At 48.0% G+C, this 22,360-nt stretch overlaps 1 protein-coding gene across 2 annotated transcripts in view; it reads right to left on the bottom strand.

Moving 5' to 3' along the window:
* Positions 1–1,432: 1,432 nt before the first annotated feature.
* Positions 1,433–22,360, bottom strand: part of LOC105494396 (chymotrypsin like elastase 3B) — a 35,795-nt gene continuing 14,867 nt past the window's right edge. Inside the window, exons 1-2 of one of the 2 annotated variants that reach the window (XR_011624993.1) lie at positions 9,768–9,908; positions 1,433–4,515 (exon numbers count right to left, since the gene is read on the bottom strand). Coding sequence is in view for 1 of the 2 variants with exons in the window: in XM_071098901.1 (XP_070955002.1) it covers positions 10,053–10,118 (66 nt within the window). In the remaining variant the exon portion in view is untranslated. Of the gene's footprint in view, positions 4,516–9,767; positions 9,909–10,037; positions 10,119–22,360 lie in introns of those variants that run through there. The other variant, XM_071098901.1, reaches the window with a different exon arrangement.

Genomic DNA, 22,360 nt, shown 5'->3' on the forward strand with positions numbered 1-22,360 from the left:
ACATAGCAAGACCCTGTTTCTACAAAAAGAATTAAAAATTAGCTGGGTGTGGTAGCACACGCCTGTAGTCCTAGCTACTTGTGAGGCTGAGGTAGGAAGATCACCTGAGCCCAGGAGGTCAAGGCTGCAGTGAGCCATGATCCTACCACTGAACTCCAGCTTCAGTGACCAAGTGAGACTTTCTCTCAAAAAAAAAAAAGCCGGCCTTGGTGGCTCACACCTGTAATCCCAGCACTTTGGGAGGCCAAGGCAGGTGGATCACCTGAGCTCAGGAGTTCAAGACCAGCCTGGCCAATATGGTGAAATCCTGTCTCTACTAAAAATACAAAAATTCGCTGGGCGTGGTGGCGCCGTAATCCCAGCTGTTTGGGAAGCTGAGGCAGGAGAATCACTTGAATCGGGAGGCAGAACTCCATCTCAAAAAAAAAAAAAAGAAAGAAAGAAAGAAAGAGGTTGGGCACAGTGGCTCATTCCTGTACTCCCAGCACTTTGGGAGGCCAAGGTGGGAGGATCACTTGAGGTCAGGAGTTCCAGACGAGCCTGGCCAACATGGGGAAATCCCGTCTCTACTAAAAATACAAAAATTAGCCAGGTGTGGTGGCGTGTGCCTGTAATCCCAGCTACTCAGGAGGCTGAGGCAGGATAATTGCTTGAACCTGGGAGGCAGAGGTTGCAGTTGAGCGAGATGGCACCACTGCACTCCAGCCTGGGCAACAGAGCAAGACTGTCTCAAAAAAAAAAAAAAAAAAAGGCCAGGCACGGTGGCTCATGCCTGTAATCCCAGCACTTTGGGATGCCGAGGCAGGCAGATCCCCTGAGGTCCGGAGTTCGAGACCAGCCTGACCAACATGGAGAAACCCCGTCTCTACTAAAAATACAAAATTAGCCGGTGTGGTGGCGCAAGCCTGTAATCCCAGCTACTCCAGAGGCTGAGCCAGGAGAATGGCTTGAACCTGGGAGGAGGAGGTTGCTGAGAGCCGAGATCGTGCCATTGCACTCCAGCCTGGGCAATGAGAGCGAAACTCCGTCAAGAAAGAAAAAGAAGGCCGGGCGCGGTGGCTCAAGCCTGTAATCCTAGCACTTTGGGAGGCCGAGACGGGCGGATCACGAGGTCAGGAGATCGAGACCATCCTGGCTGACACGGTGAAACCCCGTCTCTACTAAAAAATACAAAAAAAACTAGCCGGGCGCGGTGGCGGGCGCCTGTAGTCCCAGCTACTCGGGAGGCGGAGCTTGCAGTGAGCTGAGATCCGGCCACTGCACTCCAGCCTGGGCGGCAGAGCGAGACTCCGTCTCAAAACAAAAAAAAAAAAAAAGAAAAAAAAAGAAAGAAAAAGAAAAGAGAGAGAAACAGAAAGAGAGAGGGGAAAAGGAAAAGGAAAAGGAAAAGGAAGGAAGGAAGGAAGGAAGGAAGGAAGGAAGGAAGGAAGGAAGGAAGGAAGGAAGGAAGGAAGGAAGGAAGCTAGCTCAGTTGTCGTGTCATAAAATCTCTGAGGTGAAAATCTGAGTCCACCTGTAAAGCCAGGTCCTTTACTCACAGACCAAATCCTACATCATTGAAGCAGCTGAGAAACTGATGGAGGCCAGGAAATTCCTGAATACCAGGAGTTCCAGATCCCTGAGGACTAAAGGAAATATCTTCAGAATGATTCAAAATACTACAACCCTATCAGTGATACTACTTTGCCAACGTTAAATTTTACTATTCAAATTAATGATAGAAAAACTTACCGGCTGGGCGCAGTGGCTCACGCCTGTAATCCCAACACTTTAGGAGGCTGAGGCGGGCGGATCACGAGGTCAGGAGATCGAGACCATCCTGGCTAACACGGTGAAACCCAGTCTCTACTGAAAATACAAAAAATTAGCCGGGAGTGGCGGCAGGCGCCTGTAGTCCCAGCTACTCGGGAGGCTGAGGCAGGAGAATGGCATGAACCCGGGAGGCAGAGGTTGCAGTGAGCCGAGATCGCGCCACTGCACTCCAGCCTGGGTGACAGAGCAAGACTCTGTCTCAAAAAAAAAGAAAAGAAAAGCCTACCTTACAGTGGCCGGGCACAGTGGTTCACACCTGTAAACTTTGGGAGGCCGAGGCGGGTGTATCACAAGGTCAGAGTTCAAGACCAGTCTGGCCAACATCCCGTCTCTACCAAAAATACAAAAAATTAGCCGGGTGTGGTGGTGGATGCCTGTAATCCCAGCTACTTAGGAGGCGGAGGCAGGAGAATTGCATGAACCCTGGAGGCAGAGGTTGCAGTAAAGCGAGATCATACCATTGCACTCCAGCCTGGGCGACAGTGTGAGACCTTGTCTCAAAAAAAGAAAAGTCCTTACCTTACAGTTACTAAAAAGCATAATTAATTCATCTTATGGTCACTATTCCCCGAACACTATATACCTTTACATCTTTGCATTCCCATGCTTTTGCCTTCTGTCCAATGATCTCCTACTTCTCTTTCAAAATTTCATTAAAATGTCACTTCTACACCTTGACTGTCCTCTCTTCTCTGCTTGTAATTTTTTTTTTTTTTTTTTTTTTTTTTGAGACAGAGTCTCACTCTGTCGCCCAGGCTAGAATGCTGTGGTACGATCTCAGCTCACTGCAAGCTCCGCCTCCTGGGTTCACGCCATTCTCCTGCCTCAGCCTCCTGAGTAGCTGGGACTACAGGCGCCGGCTAATTTGTTTTGTAATTTTAGTAGAGGCGGAGTTTCATCATGTTAGCCAGGATGGTCTCGATCTCCTGACCTCGTGATCCGCCCGCCTCGGTCTCCCAAAGTCCTGGGATTACAGGCATGAGCCAGTGCATCCAGCCTGTAATTTTTTAAAAAACAAAATCTTTTATCTTGGTGCTGTTTCAAAACGAGATACCAAAAGCAAGGCTAGTTTGACTCCAACATTTCTAACAATGTATTTTTAAGGCTTTTTCCTCTCTTCAAAAATGATACACTTCCTTAAAAGTGGGTTTTACATTTCCATTCTGTAGCAGTCGCAGAGGCACAGGAAGTACTCAACAAACCCCAGCAGAATCAACAAGAGTTCCAGCATGCAGCTGACCACTCCCTACACCAAAAGCTGTTTCTGAAGTGGCACCAAGTTTGCTAGAAGAGGAACAGAGTTACAAGTCCCAGAGCCAGGCCACAGAGGCAGACAGTTTCCTCTGAACTGGGCTGTGCTGGGGAGGCAGCTGCTGTTTACCCTCCCTGTCACAGACACAGCTACTGCTCTATCTCAGCTGTCAGTCACAGAACAGGTCTCCACACACAGAAAAACAACGATGACCTCTGTTGCGGAAAAAGCAAAACACAGTAGCGTCAGGGAGCTTTACAGTAAGTTTTCTTGCAGATAGGCAAGCTATAGGACAAAGGTGATGGACATGGTGAAACAGCCAATCAAACAGCTCTGTGTACAGGTTACTCACCTCTTATGACCCTGTTTGACCCCTTTCTCAGTTCTGTCCAATCTAAATCTTGACTTTGAAAACAAAGGCCAGGACTGTTCCTATTTCCCAGCGCAACCACCACCACAGCCATAGTTCTTATCGCTAGCTCTCATCTACGCCTGATAATTATCTCACCTGTCTCCAATTGCTGACTACTAAGCGCTAACTGATTAATCACCACAGGACATATTTACTGAGGACCAAACTTTAATATTTCAAGGGCACCCCAAATGAGTTACTGGTGGGGTTACATAAGCTTTCATTCATGCCACCAAACCAAGATTCACGAATTCTGAAAGTTAAAGCTGATTACCTCTTTGGATACATAAAAACAATATATTAAAGCATGTCACAAAGTGCAAAAAAAGAGGCATCCAGCAGATGAAAAATAGGCTCTTGGAAAAGCCCAAAGCAGCAGGCTGATTGTCCTAACAAGGACAGAGAAACTCTTTCCGTAGGAAATAAAGCTGCCTCAGCGAAAAAGAGATCCAAACATGGGTTTTGATGGATTCTTATTACAACCAGTCAAAGACAAGCTCAAAGAAAGTGGAAGTTCAGATTTCCCACAGGTGAGTTGAATCTTGCATCCAAGAGAACGCTTAGGTTGACATCTCATATGTAGGCTGAGCAAGAAGCAAGCAGCAAGACTTAGCCAGTGATTCTGATTCCAGGCTGACATCTCTGTGCTTGAGCTCTGAGATCCTCGGGCAGGACAGCCTGGAATTGCTCCTGCACCAGCATTCCCACAATCTGCTTCTTTGTGTGAATATCAGGTCTCAACCACCAACCAGAAAGGTCCCGGAGATGCCTGAGGACATCCCTGGAGCCAGCTGCATCCTCATAGCGGAACTTCCTGAACCTCTGGAGGCTTTCTAGCATGGTTTTAAAGTCTTCAACAGAGTCTTCACTGAGGCTCTCTAGCGGGAGCCCAGAGGCTCCCATGGAATCTGGACCTGGAAAGCAGGTAGTAGGACAACTTCTGGCTCCTCGGCCCACCGTTTCATTGGGTAGTGATCTCACTTGATCATTCTGGACGTCTGTATTTCTTTGGGTCTCTGGGTACACTTCAGTCTCCATTCTGGAACACCAAGAAAAAAACGTTTCAGACTTCTAGGCACAAAGAGAAAAGTAAGAATCAGCAAAAACAGACCACAACAGCTGCTAAACCCCTCGGATCTCATGGATTTGGTCCAGACCCAGGTTCCATCAGCCTTCCAATCTTAACAGGGTTTCTTTTTTTTTTTTTTTTTTTTTTTTTTTTTTGAGACGGAGTCTCGCTCTGTCGCCCAGGCTGGAGTGCAGTGGCCGGATCTCAGCTCACTGCAAGCTCCGCCTCCCGGGTTGACGCCATTCTCCTGCCTCAGCCTCCTGAGTAGCTGGGACTACAGGCGCCCGCCACCTCGCCCGGCTAGTTTTTTGTATTTTTTTAGTAGAGACGGGGTTTCACCGTGTTAGCTAGGATGGTCTCGATCTCCTGACCTCGTGATCCGCCCGTCTCAGCCTCCCAAAGTGCTGGGATTACAGGCTTGAGCCACCGCGCCCAGCCTTAACAGGGTTTCTTAATAAAGCTACTAGAAACTCTATTTTTGTCTTCTTCTTGGTAGATCAATTAACGCAATTGAGAAAACATGACAGTGGTTTAACAAAATAAGAAATGTAGGTTCTCAAAGCCAACTGAAGAATACTGGCCTTGCTAGAGTATCGTGCATTCATTTTGCCCCTCACTATGAAGTATTTTACATTATGTTGAAACAAGAATTGCACAGGCACATGATTTGCTTGAGAGACGGCTTAAAATCATGGGTGTTTGCTTCTTCCAACCATTTTGGGTTTTTTTTGTTTGTTTTTTTTTCTCTTTTTTTTTTGAGACGGAGTCTCGCTCTGTCGCCCAGGCTGGAGTGCTGTGGCCGGATCTCAGCTCACTGCAAGCTCCGCCTCCCGGGTTCCCGCCATTCTCCTGCCTCAGCCTCCCGAGTAGCTGGGACTACAGGCGCCCGCCACCTCACTCGGCTAGTTTTTTGTATTTTTTAGTAGAGACGGGGTTTCACCGTGTTAGCCAGGATGGTCTCGATCTCCTGACCTCGTGATCCGCCCGTCTCGGCCTCCCAAAGTGCTGGGATTACAGGCTTGAGCCACCGCGCCCGGCCTTTTTTTTCTTTTTTGCAGACGGTGTCTTGCCCTGTCATTCAGGCTGGAGTGCAATGGCACGATCTCGGCTTACTGCAACCTCCACCTCCCAGGTTCAAGCAATTCTCCTGCGTCAACCTCCTGAGTGGCTGGGATTATGGGCATGTGCCACCACGCCCAGCTAAATTTTGTATTTTTAGTAGAGAGAGGCTTTCACCAGGTTGGTCAGGCTGGTCTCAAACTCCTGACCTCGTGATCTGCCCGCCTCAGACTCCCAAAGTGCTGGGATTACAGGCGTGAGCCACCACGCCCGGCCCTTCCAACCATTTTTATATACCATTTGCTATGTATACAAAGCAATTTATGAAGAGGTGCCAAAAGAGGAGAATAAGGTCAGTTCATTAATATCTAATCTACTGACTTTCTACTTCTCTAGTCTATCTCTTTCATCATGATTAAAGAATAGCAAACATTAAAAAGTACTTCAAAGGAGCAGTGCACTATGTATGATTGCACCTGTGAATGGCCACTGCACTCCAGCCTGAGCAACATAGCGAGATCTCTTTAAAAAAAAAAAAAAAGAAAGAAAGAAAGAAAAAGAAAAAGAAAGCCAGGCGAGGTAGCTCACACCCATAATCCCAGCACTTTGGGAGGCTAAGGTGGGTGGATCACCTGAGGTCAGGAGTTCGAGACCAGCCTGACCAACATGGAGAAACCCCGTCTCTACTAAAATTACAAAAATTAGCCAAGCATGGTGGTGCATGGCCTGTAATCACAGCTACTTGGGAGGCTGAGGCAGGAGAATCGCTTGAACCCAGGAGGCAGAGGTTGCTATGAACCGAGATCGTGCCACTGCACTCCAGCCTGGACAACAAGAGCAAAACTCCATCTCGGGGGGAAAAAAAAGGTGGATCACTTGAGCCCAGGAATTCGAGACCAGCCTGGGTAACATGGCAAAACCCTGTCTCTACAAAAAATACAAAAACAAAAAAATTATCTGGGTGTGGTGGCACAAGCCTGTAGTCCCAGCTACTAGGGAGGCTGAGGTGGGAGAACCACCTGAGCCTGGGAGGTAGAGGCTGCAGTGAGCCGTGATCACAGCACTGTGCTCCAGCCTGTGCAACAGAGTCCTTACCCACCCCCCCCCCAAAAAAAAAAAAAAGAACCCAGGTTAAGATCAAGAATGAAGCACCTCTGATCAGTGTATGGGACTTGTCAAAATGCTAATAGAGTACAATTCCAACCCTCTGGATATTTGAGAGCTCCAGGATTATCAAACCAGCTATGGTAAGCAGGGGGAGGGGGGTGGCCAAATTAAATACCTGTAAAATGCCAGAAAAAAAAGCCTTTGCTTCATTTGGGCTAGGGCCCCAGTTCAAAAAAGGAGTTATTTACAGGAAAACACATCCTATGTTAAGTTTAAAATAAGAGACAGTTCAAATAATAGAAATGACTAAATTAATTCTCACATTAGGGTACAGCCCCATGATGTAGTCACTTTTCAAGGATCATCGTTTTGTTTTGTTTTTTTTTTTTTGAGACGGAGTCTTGTTTTGTTGCCCAGGCTGGAGGGCAGTGGCACGATCTTGGCTCACTGCAACTTCTAACTCCCAGGTTCAAGCAATTCTCCTGCCTCAGCCTCCTGAGTAGCTGGGACTACAGGCGCGTGCCACCACACCCAGCTAATTTTTTCTGTATTTTTAGTAGAAACGAGGTTTCAACATGTTAGCCAGGTTGGTCTTGATCTCCTAACCTCATGATCCCCCTGCCTCGGCCTTCCAAAGTGCTGGGATTATAGGCGTGAGCCACTGTGCCCGGCCCATCGTCTCCTTTAATACTCTGTTCCCTCAAAGAACTAATCCTTTCCTGACATATAATACATAGCAGGAGAGGTGACATTTAAAATCCCTCCCACCTCAGAGAATCTCTCAAATCTGTTTCCTGGGCAACAATTGCCAGAAGCCAGCAATCACTAACGCTGACTAGCTGCCATGCACCCAGCACCTAGTCACCCTTCTCTAAAGGTTCCCTGACCCATTTCTTAGCAGACTTTAATTGATTCTGGACCCAGCAGCTTGGATATTCTTGGGAGTACACCAATTCTTCTCATATTATCTTGGTTTTTGTTCAGTTAATAGGGTGTGCTCATCCCCCAAAGTAAGCTGTTACTAACCTAGGGTGGTGAGTAGGGAAAAGTAGAATCACTTAGGGGTGACTTGGACTAAAATATTTCGTACAAGAAAGGTTATAGGTGAAACACCGTGGGAAAGCAAAATCTTGGGAACAACCTAAGTGACCATCAACAGGGAAATGACTGAAGTACAGTCAACCATTCAGTGGTGCCGCCATGTAAAAAATGAAGCAGGCTTTATGAGTACTGGTGATTAAAGCTGTCAATATTACAACATGACTAAGGTCCTGATAGATGTGTAGTATGACCCCCCCATCTGAGGAAATTAAAAATACATACATACAAGCAAATAAAACCTTATATATCCAAATAATACATGGAAGGTTATCAAAGAAATCAATTGTATTTACTTCTGAAGGGCAGATACAGTAGAAGGGGGAACTGTTTTCATTTTACATCTTTCTGTATTGGTTTCTAACTACACATATGTATTACTTTTATAACAACTCAAGAGGAAGAAAACTTTTCAGGTTTTCCCCTCCTGCCCAAAAACCTTTCTGAGTGAAAACCCCTAACCCACTTAGGAAAACACCCTTTTATCACTTCTTCTAGCTCCTAGCACCCAACGTCTTTACAACCCAGGTTTCTAGGAACAGTCTGTCAGTGGCCCTTTTTTATTTTTATTTTTATTTTTATTTTTGTTGAGACAGAGTCTTGCTCTGTGGCCCAGGCTGGAGTGCAGTGGCACGCTCTCGGTTCACTGCAACCTTTCCGCCTTCTGGGTTCAAGCAATTCTCTGCCTCAGCCTCCCAAGTAGCTGGGATTACAGGAGCCCGTCACCACACCAGGCTAATCTTTATGTTTTTAGTAGAGATGGGGTTTCACCATGTTGGCCAGGATGGTCTCGAACCCCTGACTTCCGGTGATCCACCCGCCTCAGCCTCCCAAAGTGCTGGGATTACAGGCTTTGGGAGTCACCACGCCTGGCAGTCAGTGGGCCAATTCTTAAGGCTGGCTCTCAAGGATGAACCAGCACAATTTACCCGGCTTATAAATCCTATCAGCTTCAGAAGACGACTTGCCAAACACAAACTTATCCTCACCAGTTAAAAACTCATTTTCTTTTCTCAAAAACCCAGTGAGAAAAAATAACTCCAGGCCAGGTGCAGTGGTTCATGCCTGTAATTCCAGCACTTTGGAAGCCCGAGGCGGGTGGGTCACTTGAGGTCAGGAGTTCAAGACCAGCCTGGCCAACATGGTGAAACCGTCTCTACTAAAAATGGAAAAAATTAGCCAGGCGTGGTGAAGAGCGACTGTAATCCCAGTTACTCGGGAGGCTGAGGCAGGAGAATCGCTTGAACCCATGTGGCAGAGGAACTTGCAGTCAGGCGACATCGCGCCACTGCACTCTGGCCTGGGCGACAGAGCGAGACTCCGGCTCAAAAAAAGATAAAATAACTCCAGTGTACTGCGCCCTTATTTCCTGACATTGCGCCGAATGTTACACATAGATCCTCCTCCGTAGGATCCTTAGTTCAGGTTAAATTCTTGATAAATTACTGCCCCAGGAACCTCCACTGACATCAACTGCTACTACCATTTGTGGAATTCCGCCGGCCAGACACCCCACACTGCATTCCCTCACAACTGATTCTCCCGATAGCCCACGGGGTAGACACTGTTATTTCCATTCACAGATAAGCAAAGTGAAGCTCGGAGGGAGGGGACTTGCCCAAGGCCACAAGGATAAAAGGGAGTGCGATGACTCAACCGATAAAAATAATCCCGGGTGTGGTAGGGGGAGCTGAGCCCGACTCCTCCCACTATGCGGCCGCGGCTCCGAAGGCCTAGCCCGGGTCCGGAAATGGGCTTCTAGGGCCCCAGGACGAGGTCCACCTCCAGAGCTGAGGTGAGGTCCAAGTCAGCCCGATGAGCCCGCAGGTCTCACATTTCAATCATTTTTCTACCCCACAGGCAGGGACTCCCAGCTCCTGGGGCAGGCAGCCACTGTGGCCGCGAGCGAGCGTGCGTGGGGTAGGAAGAAGAAGGAAGGAGACAGAGGGAACGTTCACCTGCGCAAGTGCCACCTCGGAGGACGGGGGAGCGGGGTACGAGGGAAGATCAGAATAAGACCCTAACTCCCACAACTGACTCCGGGAAAAGGGAGACCACCACTCCCCGAGCTTTGGAGCGCCGCGCGGGAACCGGAAATCTTGCCCCGCCCGGAAGTTAAAAGGAGGAGCATAGGTTGGAAGCGGGGCCGGGTCTCTCTAGCCTCCGGGGTGCTCCGCAGCTTCCTGATTTTAACTCTTGGTGGTCTTTTGACAGTCCTCAGTCCTTACCGTGCGGAGTTTTGGCTACATTCTAAGCAGCTTTTTTGCTCCGGGAACGTTCTTTGTCTTTTTGAGCCGCAGTTTGCCCAACTGCAAAATGGAAAGAAATGAAGCAGGAATTAAGATACTCTAGGAGCTCGCCCACAGCTGAGTCAGGGCCCCATTCTGAGGTTACACCCTTGGGCCTTTGCACCACTCAAAGGAAGGAAACCAAGAGAAAGGAGTGGCTGGCTGCTGTTTGGAGACAGTGGTTCTTGCATGGGCGCCCCGCGGAATCATTCCAGATGAGTCAGTGGATAGAATCTATAGGTCCTGCCTCAGTGTATGCAAACAGCAGTGGGCATATGGCCGTTGGAGGTTGATACAGCCTGTCCGGGGTGGGACTCTGTGTGTATGGGAGGCTAAATCTCAGCAGGACTTTTCCAGTTGCTATCAGACTACGCACTGTCGCCTGATGGTTAAGAACTGAAGCTTTGGCCGGGCGCGGTGGCTCAAGCCTGTAATCCCAGCACTTTGGGAGGCCGAGGCGGGTGGATCACGAGGTCAGGAGATCGAGACTATCCTGGCTAACATGGTGAAACCCCGTCTCTACTAAAAATACAAAAAACTAGCCAGGCGTGGTGGCGGCGCCTGTAGTCCCAGCTACTCGGGAGGCTGAGGCGGGAGAATGGCGTGAACCCGGGAGGCGGAGCTTGCAGTGAGCCGAGATCATGCCTCTGCACTCCACTCCAGCCTGGGAGACACAGCGAGACTCCATCTCAAAAAAAAAAAAAAAAAAAAAAAAAGAACTGAAGCTTTACAGTGAGCCGAGATCGCGCCACTGCACTCCAGCCTGAGCGGCAGAGCGAGACTCCGTCTCAAAAACAAAAAAACAAAACAAAAAAAAGATTGAAGCTTTAGCCGTGCGCAGTGGCTCACGCCTGTAATCCCAGCACTTTGGGAGGCAGAGGCGGGTGGATCACCTGAGGTCAGGAGTTCGAGACCAGCCTGACTAACAAGGTGAAACCCAGTCTTTACTAAAAATACAAAAAGTAGCCGGGCGTGCTGGCAGGCGCCTGTAGTCCCAGCTACTCGGGAGACTGAGACAGAAGAATTGCTTGAACCGGGGAGGCGGAGGTTGCAGTGAGCCGAGATTGCGCCACTGTGCTCCAGCCCAGGCGAGGGATCGAGACTCCATCTAAAAAAAAAAGAGAGAAAAAAGAAAAAGAACTGAAGCTTTGAAGTCATACTGATCTAGTTTGCGTCTGATCACACAGGTTCAATGACATAGCCAGCTAGAGGAAGCAGAGATGCTAACCACTGCAGCCGCGATCTTAACCCTGAGGGGGAGGGATTGAGCTGTTAGAGAGAGGTACTCTGTTGTCTTATCCCTCTCTCTTTCCAGCTGGCATATCCGAATGGGCTGAGCTACGGAATTAAGAGGGACACCCCAAAGCCCCCATTGCTGGGTTATTGCTCCAGAGCCAATGTCCTTGGGGAAAGGAAGATATGCCCTTTGTCTACACTGCCACTGCTGGTCTGTAAACTCCTAGACGGCCGGCTGGTGGTTCACAAACCAGGACTCCTTGCTCTGGCCCTACTCCTACCCACCAGAATGACCGTGAATCCTTCCCGACTCACTCCTACAACCAGGTTTCCACCTCCTCTCTCAGCTTAGGTTTCCCTAACTGTAAAATAAGAGGGTTGGACTAGATTAAGGACTTCCAGCTCTTTCTCTCTCCCTACCTCTAAGGTTCCTTAGGAATCCTTCAGAAAACAGCAGGGGTTGGGAGAAGGATGCCACTTGAGTCCCAGAGCAACTCCAACTTTATAGGTACATTAATTTATAGGAAAATATATACATTTAGGCTTGTGTAAGATTATCATCCCAGGTAAAATTCGGCCTTTGTGCTTCATCTTTCCCCACCCTCCCGCTCACTCAGTTTGCTCCAAGAATACTGGCCTTCTGGTTATTTTGCAAATCTGACAAGCTCATCTTCTTTTTTTTGTTGTTTTTTTTTGTTTGTTTGTTTGTTTTTTGAGACAGAGTTTCGCTCTTGTTGTCCAAGCTGGAGTGCAGTGGTGTGATCTCAGCTCACTGCAACCTCCACCTCCCGGATTCAAGCGATTCTCCTGCCTCAGCCTCCGGAGTAACTGGGTTTACAGGCGCCCACCACCATGCCCGTCTAATTTTTAGTACTTTTAGTAGAGACAGGATTTTGCCATATTGGCCAGGCTGGTCTCAAACTCCTGACCTCAGGTGATCCGCCCGCCTTGGCCTCCCAAAGTGCTGGGATTACAGGCATGAGCCACCACACCCGGCCTTTTTTTTTTTTTTTTTGGAGACAGAGTCTCATTCTGTCACCCAGGGTGGAATGCAGTGGCATGATCTAGGCTCACTGCAACTTCCACCTCTTGGGTTGAAGTGACTCTCTTGCCTCAGCCTCCTGAGTAGCTGAGATTACAGACTTGCACCACCATGTCCAGCTAATTTTTGTATTTTTAGTAGAGACAGGGTTTTGCCATGTTGGCCAGGCTGGTCTCCAACTCCTGACCCCAAGCCATCCACCCACCTCGGCTTCCCAAAGTGCTGTAATTACAGGCATGAGCCACTGCACCCAGCCTCATCTTCACCTCTTTTGCTGATCTCTGCTTGCAGTGCTCTTTCCTGAGATCTGTTCACCTGGGTTCCAGTTCAATTGTAGTGTCTCCTTTTCTGCCCACCTCCTCTATCCCCCCAACCCTGGGCACCCTTCCAATCCCTTTATAATCTGTTACTTTGCTTTTTGTTTTTTTTTTGAGACGGAGTCTTGCTCTGTCGCCCAGGCTGGAGTGCGGTGGTGTGATCTCGGCTCACTGCAAGCTCCACCTCCCAGGTTCACGCCATTCTCCTGCCTCAGCCTCCCAAGTAGCTGGTACTACAGGCGCCCACCGCCACACCCAGCTAATTTTTTGTATTTTTAGTAGAAACAGGGTTTCAACGTGTTAGCCAGGAAGGTCTCGATCTCCTGACCTCGTGATCCGCCCTTCTTGGCCTCCCAAAGTGTTGGGATTACAGGCGTGAGCCACCACGCCCGGCCTGCTGCTTTGCTTTTGTGATTACCTATTTATTATCTATCTCATCCACTAGAGGCAGGGTCCACAAAGCCAAGGACCTTGTCTGCCCTGTCACCACCATGTCCCCAGTACTTAAAACTGAGCATAGGGGCACGCGCAGTGGCTCACACCTATGATCCCAGCACTTTGGGAGGCTGAGGCAGGCGGATCACCTGAGGTCAGGAGTTCGAGACCAGCCTGGCCAACATGGCGAAACCCTGTCTCTACTAAAAATACAAAAATTAGCTGGGCATGGTGGCAGGCGCCTGTAATCCCAGCTACTCAGGAGGCTGAGGCAGGATAATTGCTTGAACCCGGGAGGCAGAGGTTGCAGTGAGCTGAGACCACGCCATTGCACTCCAGCCTGGGCAACAAGAGTGAAACTCCATCTCAAAAAAACAAACAACAACAACAAAAAAAACTGAGCATAGGCTGGACAAACACTGAATGAATGAATCAATGAGTAGGTAAAGGAACAGAGCAGCTGGGTATGGTGGCTCACACCTGTAATCCCAACACTTTTGGAGGCTAAAGCAGGAGGATCCCTTGAGCCCAGGAGTTTGAGACCAACCAAGGCAACATAGTGAGACCCATCTCTACAGACATTTTTTAAAAATCAGACTGGTGTGATGGTGTACATCTGTGGTCCCAGCTACTTGGTAGGCTGAAGTGGGAGGATCGCTTTAGCCCAAGAGATTGAGGCTGCAGTGAACTGTGATTGAGCCACTGCACTCCAGCCTGGGAGGATAGAGCAAAACTCAGTCTCAAAAAAAAAAATTTAAAATTTAAAATTTAAAAACAAAAAAAACAATGGTCTGGGCATGGTGGCTCACACTTGTAATCCCAGTACTTTGGAAGGCTGAGATAGGTATATTATCTGAGGTCAGAAGTTCGAGATCAGCCTAAGCAATATAGTAAAACCCCATCTCTACTAAGAGTTCAAAATTAGCTGGGTGTGGTGGTGCATGCCTGTGACCCCAGCTACTTGGGAGGCTGAAGCAGAAGAATCACTTGAACCCAGGAGGCAGAGGTTGCAGTGAGCCGAGATCATACCACTGCACTCCAGCCTGGGCAACAGAGTGAGACTCTATCTCAAAGGATAAAAAAAAGAAAAGAGAAGGCTTGAATTTTATGACAAATCCAATCTGATAAAAACCACTAGGGATATAGTTGTAGTTTAACAAAATTAGGCTTATTAACTTGATGTAGCAAGAGAGACAACGCACCAGAGAAACTGTGGAGGGTCTCATCAAAGGAAGAAATGGGATTATCATAGGATTTGGGGGAGGCTGGAGTTCAGGTGAAATTGAAATGAAGCCGTGTTGATAGGCCTAAAGCAAAGCTGGCAATGTGTAAAGGGGTTAACATCTGGCGTGGGCTGAGAATCAGATTCAGAGTCTTGTTTCCTTGGACACCACAAAGGTAAGACAAATATAGACTATTGTGTCCAAAAACCCTTTATCTGAAGCTCTGCATCTGGGTAGAAAATCCAGGCTGTGTCTCTGTATCAAACCTGGCTCTTCTGACCCACTAAAGAAGCGTGGGATGTTCTGCTCTCACTGATGTGATTTCAAACAGCGAAGTTTCTGACAGTCTCTGATTTTAGAGAATGAGATTTCTTTTTTCTTTTTTCTTTTTTTTTTAGGTGGAGTTTCACTCTTGTCACCCAGGCTGGAGTGCAATGGTGCAATCTCGGCTCACTGCAACCTCCGCCTCCTGGGTTCAAGCAACTATCCTGCCTTAGCCTCCCAAGTAGCTGGGATTACAGGCGCCCACCACGCCCAGCAAATTTTTATATTTTAGTAGAGATGGGGTTTCACCATGTTGGCCAGACAGAGAACGAGATTTCTCAGCACTGTCTTTTTTTTTTTTTTTTTCTTTGAGACAGAGTTTCACTCTTGTTGCCCAGGTTGGAGTGCAGTGGCACGATCCTGGCTCACTGCAACCTCCACCTGCCTGGTTCAAGCAATTCTCCTGCCTCAGCCTCCGGAGCAGCTGGGATTATAGGCACCCACCACCACGCCCAGCTAATTTAGCCTCCCAAAATACTGGGATAGCACTATGTCTTTGATGTTAATTAATAAAAGAAAGTTTGACAGATTCACTTTTTTTTTTTTTTTTTCTGACACAGAGTCTTGTTCTGTGTCCCAGGCTGGAGTGCAGTGGCATGATCTCGGCTCATTGCAACCTCCACCTCCCGGGTTCAAGCGATTCTCCTGCCTCAGCCTCCTGAGTAGCTGAGACTACAGGTGCGTACCACTACACCCAGCTAATTTTTATATTTTTAGTAGAGACGGGGTTTCACCCTGTTGGCCAGGCTGGTCTCGAAGTCCTGACCTCAAGTGATCCACCTGCCTCGGCCTCCCACATTGCTAGGATTATAGGCGCAAGCTACTGTACCCGGCCCAGATTCACATTTGATAGGAATTCCTTCATGCCTCAATCATCTGAATGTGAAGGCCCTTGAGAGTACCAATCTTTCCATCCCAGTGTGACCCCAGCTCCCTGGGCCCCACATCAGCCTGGCCTCCATTACAAAACTACCAAACCGAGTCACGATCCCCACACAGAGGGACCCAGCTTCCCAGTTGGACTGTGGGCTTGGCTGAATTAGGGTCATCTGCTTCTGCCCTGCACCCAACACAGGATACCAATAGGTGCTTGGGCCGCGTCCATTGAATCTAACTGCTGATGGGTTTTCTAAATGCAAAGAAAAAGAAGTGGAAGGAATCATGGAAATGAGGTCCACTATGTAAGGTAAGTGGGAATGTGAGTGATTTTTGAAAAATCTATTTCCCAAAGTGGAAATCTCTAAAATGTGGCCATTAGTGACATCCTGAAAAAGGAAAATAAAATGGTATTGCTGACTCTTTTAAGATTAAAATAATAAATTACTGATGTTTTAATAATTTTAAAATGAGAATGAAATTGTTGATATGTAATTAAAAGAAATTGTTGATATGTAATTATTGATGTTTTAATGATTTTAAAAGGAGAATGAAATTGTTGGTATGTAATTAAAAAGCAAGAATTGCAATTGATCCCTTTTTTCCCTCTTTCTCTTTTTTTTGAGGCGGAGTCTCGCTCTGTCACCCAGGCTGGAGTGCAGTGGCATGATCTCGGATCACTGCAAGCTCCGCCTCCCAGGTTCACGCCATTCTCCTGCCTCAGCCTCCCAAGTAGCTGGGACTACAGGTGCCTGCCACCACGCTTGGCTAATTTTTTATATTTTTAGTAGAGACGGGGTTTCACCATGTTAGCCAGGATGGTTTCCATCTCCTGACCTCATGATCCGCCCACCTCGGCCTCCCAAAGTGAGCCCCCACCCCAGCTTTTCTCTTTCTTTAAAGAGGCAGGGTCTTGCTATGTGGGCTGGACTTGAATTCCTGGGATCCAGCAATCCTCCCACTTCAGCCCCCTGAGTAGCTGGAACTATAGGTCCTCACCACCACGCCCAGCTTTGATCCTTTTTCTTTTTTGGGAGTGGGGCAGGGACAAGGTGTGGTTCTGTCACCGAGGCTGGAGTGCAGTGGAGTGATCTAGACTCACTGCAACCTGTGCCTTCCAGGCTCAAGCCATTCTCCCACCTCAGCCTCCCAAGTAGCTCAGACCATAGGCATGTGCCACCATACCCACCTAATTTTTCAATTTTTAGTGAAGATGAGTTCTTGCTGTGTTGCCCAGGATGGTCTCAAACTCCTGAGCTCAATTGATCCTTCTGCCTCAGCCTCCCAAAGTACTGGGATTACAGGTGTGAACACCAATGCCCAGCCTCTTTCATTTTTAAAGAGGAAATTGAAGGCAGGGCGCAGTGGCTCACGCCTGTAATCCCAGCACTTTGGGAGGCCGAGGCAGGCTGATCACGAGGTCAGGCATTTGAGACCAGCCTGGTCAACATGGTGAAACCCCATCTCTACTAAAAACACAAAAATTAGCCAGGCGTGGTGGCAGGCACCTGTAATCCCAGCTACTCAGGAAGCTGAGGCAGGAGAATCACTTGAACCTGGGAGGTGGAGGTTGCAGTGAACCGAGATTGCACCACTGCACTCCAGCCTGGGTGACAGAGTGAGACTCCGTCTCAAAAAAAAAAAAGGGAATTAAAGCATTGACATTGTGCCTTCTTGAAAAATGGATTGCTGGCTTTTCATGATTTAGAAATCAAAAGCAAAAAATTATTGGCCTTGACATTCTAATCATTATTCAAAGAATTAAGTTATTGACTATATGGGTTTTAAAAGACTTGAATTGTTAAGACTTGGAGATTTGAACAAAGGAAAATTGAACTGTTGGCAGTTTTAGGCAAGATTCCCTGACTCTCTGCTGCCCATGTGTGGAGAGAACTGGGTCATCACAGCTCCCAGCCTCCCTCTGAGGATGAGTAGAGGTCCCTTGGGGGCCCGCTGGCCAGCCACATTATGGAATTACACATATCCCACTGCCCTTTACTCTGAAACTATTTTGGAGAATTATCCAAGGGTTCTCCCTGACTCATTGAGAGGAAGTGGACACTCAGCCTTTGCAACCCTACTGTGCCTTGGCAACGCCTGACAGTTACATGTCACTAGGCACTGTCTGATTCAATAACAATGATTAATGTGTATGGTTTCAGAACTTCCTCCCGGCCGGGCGCGGTGGCTCAAGCCTGTAATCCCAGCACTTTGGGAGGCCGAGACGTGCGGATCACGAGGTCAGGAGATCGAGACCATCCTGGCGAACACGGTGAAACCCCGTCTCTACTAAAAAATACAAAAAACTAGCCGGGCAAGGTGGCGGTCGCCTGTAGTCCCAGCTACTCGGGAGGCTGAGGCAGGAGAATGGCGTGAACCCGGGAGGCGGAGCTTGCCGTGAGCCGGAGCTTGCCGTGAACCGAGATCGTGCCACTGCACTCCAGCCTGGGTGACAGAGCGAGACTCTGTCTCAAAAAAAAAAAAAAAAAAAAAAAAAAAGAACTTCCTCCCCACCTCCCAGCACCTCCATGATGCACAAGTCTCTGCTCAGCTTGACTCTATTTCTTCCCTGCTCTCACTCTGTCCTTGCCATACCAGTTCTCAGGCTTTGCAAGAGCTGGAGTGTGCAGGCAGATCACCTGAGGTCAGGAGTTCAAGACCAGCCCGGCTAATAGGATGAAATCCCGTCTCTACTAAAAATACAAAAAAATTAGCCAGGCACAGTGGTGCGCCTCTGTAATCCCAGCTACTCAGGAAGCTGAGGCAGAAGAATCACTTGAACCCAGGAGGCGGAGGATGCAGTGAGCCGTGATCGCACCACTGCACTCCAGCCTAGGAGACAGAGTAAGACTCCGTCTCAAAAAACAAACAGACAAACAAACAAAAAGAGCTGGAGTGAGGGTAAAGGTTGGAAGAGAGTTGTAGGGGAGGGCTGAGATGCCAGAAGTGGTTTAGGAGAAAAATGGGGCCAGTTTGTAATGTGTGGGGGCAGTGGATGGGAAAAGAAAAAAAAAGAGCATTTGAAGGAGTATTGTTGATACAATCACTTTGGAGAGCAATTTGGCAATTGGTAAAGTTGAAAATGAGCATGTCCTCCCAGTCAGCACAGCACGTCCATTTCTTGGAATATACCCTAGGGAAACTCTCCCACATGTACACCAGGAGACATGTCCAAGGACATCCATTGAAGCACTGTTTGCAATCACAAAAAAAAAAAAAAAAAAAAAAGCTCTGCTTTAAATATCCATGTGCAAGGAATAAAGAATAATAAAAATTTAGGCAATGGGATATGCTACAAACAGCGGCAATGAACTAGAGATATAAAACAGCATGGATAGATCTCAAAAACAAAAACACATTATGGCCAGGCGGGGCGGCTCATGCCTGTAATGCCAACACTTTGGGAGGCTGAAGCAGGCAGATCACTTGAAGTCAGGAGTTCGAAACCACTCTGGCCAACATGGCGAAACCCTGTCTCTACTAAAAAAAAAATATATATATATATATATATATATATATATATATATATATATAAGCTGGGCACGGTGGTGGGCACCTTTAGTACCAGCTACTCAGGAGGCTGAGCCAGGAGAATCACTTGAACCTGGGAGATGGAGGTTGCAGTGAGCCCAGATGGCACCACTGCATTCCAGCCTGGGTGACAGAATGAGACTCCATCTCAAAAAACACAAAACAAAAACACCCCCCACAACATTGAGTGAAAGAAGCAATTTGCAGGACAGTCCGTACAGCATGAAGCTGTGCATGTATTTTTAAAACCAAAACAATGCAATATATTGGTTTAGGATATTTATACATATGATAAAAATATAACAGCACAGAGTAGAAGGACAAACACTAAACTCGTATTATCAGTCAGGATAGGTTAGGTCCATACCTCTGCGACAAACAACACCCAGTCTTGGTGGCTTATAACAGAGTTTATTTCATGGCTGGGCTACATGTCCATCAGGGGTTAGCAGAGGCTCCAGTTCACATCTCACTCTGGGACCAGGCTGACCAGCAACAACCAGATGTCATGGCAGAGGAAACGAGAGCCTGACAAATTGCTTTGTCTCTCAACACTTCACCTTGGCAAGCCTAATGGCCAGATCCAACTTTTTTTTTTTTTTTTTTTAATCCCAGACAGACAGGGTCTCACTCTGTCACCGAGGTTGGAGTACAGAGTGTGCGCACCCCTCACTGAAGCCTCAACTTCCCAGGCTGAAACAATTCTCCCACTGTAGCCTCCCGGGTAGCTGGGGCTACAGGCAGATGCCACCATGCCCAGCTAATTATTTTATTGTATTTTTAATAGAGACAAAGACTCATTATGTTGCCCAAGCTGGTTTCAAACTCCTGGGCTCAAACGATCCTCCTGCCTTGGCCTCCCAAAGTGTTGGGACTACAGGCATGAGCCACCACATCCAGCCAAATTGATAGATGTATTATTATTATTATTTTCTTTAAGACAGAGTCTTTCTCTGTCACTCAGGCTGGAGTGCAGTGGCATTATCACGGCTCGCTCAATCCTCAATGTCCTTGGTTCAAGCAATCCTCCTACTCCAGCCTCACAAGTAGCTAGGACTACAGGCATGTGCCACCATGCCCGGCTAATTTTTTACTTTTTGTAGGGACGGGGTCTCACTATGTTGCCCAGGCTGGTCTTGAACTCCCAGGCTCAAGTGATCCTCCCACCATGGCCTCCCAGAGTGCTGGGATTATAGGTGTGAGCCACTGTACCTGGCCCAAACCCAACTTTAAGGGGGCAAGAAAGAGGTATCCTATTATGTGTCCAAAAGCAAAAGCAGTAATTGATGGATAAAAACCCTCTGTTCATCATGGTGATGACTTTTGGGAAGAGTAAAAAGGGCTTCCACTTTAACTGTGGAAACTGAAAATAAAACCCTAAGCCCTCTCAACCACTGAATGGGCCTCCTCTTGGCCAAAGGGACCCCAGAGAAACCTTGAAATTTGAGTTTCCAGCCATAACAGGATGGGATGTCAGACACACCTCATTGGACTTCCTTTTGGTGGTGTAGACACAACTGACCAGCATTCACGTTAAAAATTAGGCCGGGAGCAGTAGCTTACGCCTATAATTCCAGCACTTTGGGAGGCCAAGGTGGGCAGATCACCTGAGGTCAGCAGTTTGAGACCGGCCTGGACAACATGGCAAAACCCAGTCTCTACTAAAAATATAACAAATTAGCCAGGCATGGTGGCACATGCCTGTAATCCCAGCTACACCGGAGGCTGAGGCAGGGGAATCACTTGAACCCAGGAGGAAGAGGTTGCAGTGAGCCGAGATCGCAGCATTGCACCCCCACCACCACCCCCCAAAAAAATTAATGTTAAATAGAGATCATACAACTGACAGAACAGACTCATGGTGGCAGTAAGATACCAAATTATAACAAGATCTAAGGTCATGCCAGATAAGGGTTAAGACTCCTACACTTAAAAAACTATGTTCTAGGCCAGGCGCTGTGGCTCAAGCCTGTAATCCCAGCACTTTGGGAGGCCGAGATGGGCGGATCACGAGGTCAGGAGATCGAGACCATCCTGGCTAACACGGTGAAACCCCGTCTCTACTAAAAAATACAAAAAACTAGCCGGGCGCGGTGGCGGGTGCCTGTAGTCCCAGCTACTCGGGAGGCTGAGGCAGAAGAATGGCATGAACCCGGGAGGCGGAGCTTGCAGTGAGCTGAGATCCGGCCACTGCACTCCAGCCTGGGCGACAGAGTGAGACTCCGTCTCAAAAAAAAACAAAAAAACAAAAAAAACCACTATGTTCTAACTGCCACAAGATTTTTCTTTCTCTCTTTTTTTTCTTTTTTTTTTTGGAGACAAGGTCTCAATCTGTCACCCAGGCTGGAGTGGTACAGTGGTGCAGTCACAGCTCACTGCAGCCTCAACCTCTCGGGCTCAAGTGATCCTCCCACCTCTACCTCCCAAGTAGCTGGGACTACAGGCATGTGCCACTGCACCCAGCTAAGATGGGGTTTTGCCATGTTGCCCAAGCTGTTCTCAAACCTCTGGGTTCAAGCATTCTTCCTACCCTGGCCTTCCAAAGTGCTGGGATCCTACCCTGGCCTTCCAAAGTGCTGGGAGTATAGGCATGAGCCACCACTCCCAGCTACCTGAGATTTTTCCTTTTCTCTAGCAGCTCAACAAGCAGTGGCCTTAAGATAAGTAATATTAAAACAACTGCAGCTCATCCACCACCAGACACTAACAGCCCCCCTGCTCCTGCTTCACAGCCATAACTACAGCTTTGATTGGTCAAGACACAGATTTCATTAACTTTCTCCTGATAAGAAGAACAGGGACCATGGACTGGTTCTGTCTCGTTTACAGAAGCTGCACTTGAGTGCCTTCGTGTTTCTGCTTCACCTTTTGATGTACAGGGCCTTGTTTTCATGCTTTAAAAAAAGAGATGGGGTCTCACTACGTTGTCCAGGCTGGAGTGCAGTGGCTATTCACAGGTGTGATCATAGTGCACTGCAGCCTTGAACTCCTAGCTTCAAGCTATCCTCCTGTCTCCACCTCCCGAGTAGCGGGGACTACAGGCACATGCCACCATGCCCGGCAGTAATGCATTTAAATGTTAAGTCTCCACCCCACAGTGAACATGGGACACACGTAACATGCATGTTTGTTCAGAACACATGTGTCAGGACCCCCTTTGTGAATATTTACAGCTCCTTCTTTTTTTCGAAACGGAGTTTTGCTCTTGTCGCCCAGGCTGGAGTGCAATGGCACAATCTCAGCTCATTGCAACATTCGCCTCCTGGGTTCAAGCAATTT

This window comes from Macaca nemestrina, chromosome 1 (assembly GCF_043159975.1).
Source record: "Macaca nemestrina isolate mMacNem1 chromosome 1, mMacNem.hap1, whole genome shotgun sequence".
Classification (NCBI taxonomy): domain Eukaryota; kingdom Metazoa; phylum Chordata; class Mammalia; order Primates; family Cercopithecidae; genus Macaca; species Macaca nemestrina.